This window comes from Antrostomus carolinensis, unplaced genomic scaffold, assembly GCF_000700745.2.
Source record: "Antrostomus carolinensis isolate BGI_N321 unplaced genomic scaffold, ASM70074v2 scaffold16693, whole genome shotgun sequence".
Classification (NCBI taxonomy): domain Eukaryota; kingdom Metazoa; phylum Chordata; class Aves; order Caprimulgiformes; family Caprimulgidae; genus Antrostomus; species Antrostomus carolinensis.
Genome location: NW_010304624.1, coordinates 1,691 through 3,719, shown reverse-complemented (window position 1 = coordinate 3,719; position 2,029 = coordinate 1,691). Strand labels below are relative to the sequence as shown.

Below are 2,029 nucleotides of genomic sequence, written 5' to 3'. Positions count from 1 at the left end.
AAAAACAACCAACAAGAACTACTTTCACACACACACACAAGCTTTTTTTTAAAAAAAATCTGTGATTACTACGAGAAGTGGCAGAACTTTATACTTTTCAATATTTGCAATATACACTACATTTACAGTGTATTTTTTTATTAAAAACTTTTAAGGACTTAAGTATTTGACCTCATAATGAGACACATACACAGCTCAAAATGAGCATTATGACAGCAATTTCCACATTCCCACGAGTAGCTCAAGAATCCCATTTCACGCTTTTGCATTACTTCATATTTCTGTTCACTGCAGGTACAATCCATGTTGGGACACTCAAAGAGACATGCATTCTCTGCAGAAGGCACGACCTGAAATACTATTATAAAATTGTTATTTAGGACTAAACCAGTTCATTGAGCCCTTCTCCGTAAGCCCACTTGTCACGGTAAGCAGAGACTGGGGGAGTGTGAAGACAGAACATTTCTGGTCACCTGCTTGCAGTTGCTGACTTACAAGGCGCTGGAGCTCAGGGTCAAGGAGAAGGTCTTGCTGTGCAAGCCTTCACTTGTTGTTTATGGTATTCTAGGGAGTATTTCATTAAAATATCAGCACTGTTCGAGAGCCTAGTTTATTTAATAATGCTATTTTATAGTAAGTAGGGGACAACTCTGTATGATGGCAGGTTTTTTGATTCCATTAAAATAATGATTTAGATATGGACAGCATTTAAGAGAATCAGCTGTATATAAATTCATCCACCAGTGAAGGAAGCTTCTCTAAATCATAAGCATCAAAGAGGTCACTGATGCCTTCTTCATCCCCAAGGCTCAGCAAATAATCTTCCTGAAGCAGAGGAGGCAGCAAATTCACAAATGGTCCTTCAAAGTTTGAGGGAATTTGGTCCTCAGTCTGCTGGAGAAGGTTGGCTGGAGAAGCCAATGGAGAGATTGTTGCCATATTTACTGAGCAGTCACCTTGTCCTGAGTTAGCAGAAGCCACTTCTGTAAGAGGAGGGAGAGAAAAAAAATAAAGATGACATTTAATCTCATCAGAAATATCAGACACAGATCGAACAAAGTGACCACTGCATAAAGCATCAAAAAATGGCCCCCTTCAGAATTTCTTGCTTGTTTTTGATATGTTACAAAGAGCTGCTCAAAAATACACGTTGCTGTCACCACTGACTTTTCTACTTATAGAATATTTTAAAAGGCTTAAACAACAACTAGGGAAAAAAAAACAAACCTACAGTCAAGTGTAGTGAGAGATGCCCGTTTTTCAGTGGAATTCATACTCAAAACTGCCTGGGCCACAGATGTCACCAGTGACACTGCAGTAGCTGCACCTACCCAGCCACAGAGATTTCTGTCTTGTGTTGAGGCAAAACTTTGCTGCTACTGTCCTATTTGAAAACGCAAAAGGAACAAAATTGTTTCTTTCTTCAATATTGCACCGACTTAGGTTACATAGATCCATGTGATATGCAAATATGTTTAAGATAAAAACATCTGACGCAGAAGAGAACATATTTCAACCTATAAAAACCAGAAAGGCACAGTGGAAAATGGATACTTTAGCTTTTAACTTCTTAGAAAAAGAAAGCCAAGCAAGAAGAGCTGGATAGCTGAAATTCAAAATGAAATCTTGAATGAGATGACAAAGGAAGGCCATTAGTATAACAAATAAATATTTTTACCTTTGGAAATGGTTTTGGAAATGTTTCCGTTGTGGTCCTGACTATAGGTTTTCATTGGACTGAGAGCATCGTTTTCCTCTGGGCACAGATAAACTTCAATAGGTCCTTGAGTACTAGACAAGTGTATCAATGCACTCTGCTAATAAAACAAACGTCAGCAGGGGGTTACACCAACGAACACGACAGAATATCGACGATAGGGAGTACGTGCTTCTTGGGGTGTGAGTGTTTGAACACATTTTTTACTAAACAAAAGAACCTGAAATCCCCCATGCTTTTTTGTTTTGTTTTGTTTTTCTTTTAAGATGTGAGGATGTCTAAGATACATCAGACTGGCTGATGTCTTACAGA

At 38.4% G+C, this 2,029-nt stretch overlaps 1 protein-coding gene across 1 annotated transcript; it reads right to left on the bottom strand.

Moving 5' to 3' along the window:
• Positions 1–440: 440 nt before the first annotated feature.
• On the bottom strand, positions 441–1,817 carry LOC104522280 (transcription factor E2F3-like; the record flags this gene model as incomplete). The annotated part of the gene is made up of 2 exons (XM_010164521.2): positions 441–983; positions 1,679–1,817. Coding segments are annotated over 2 exons (405 nt in total), but the record flags the coding sequence as incomplete, so codon positions are not given.
• Positions 1,818–2,029: the final 212 nt, after the last annotated feature.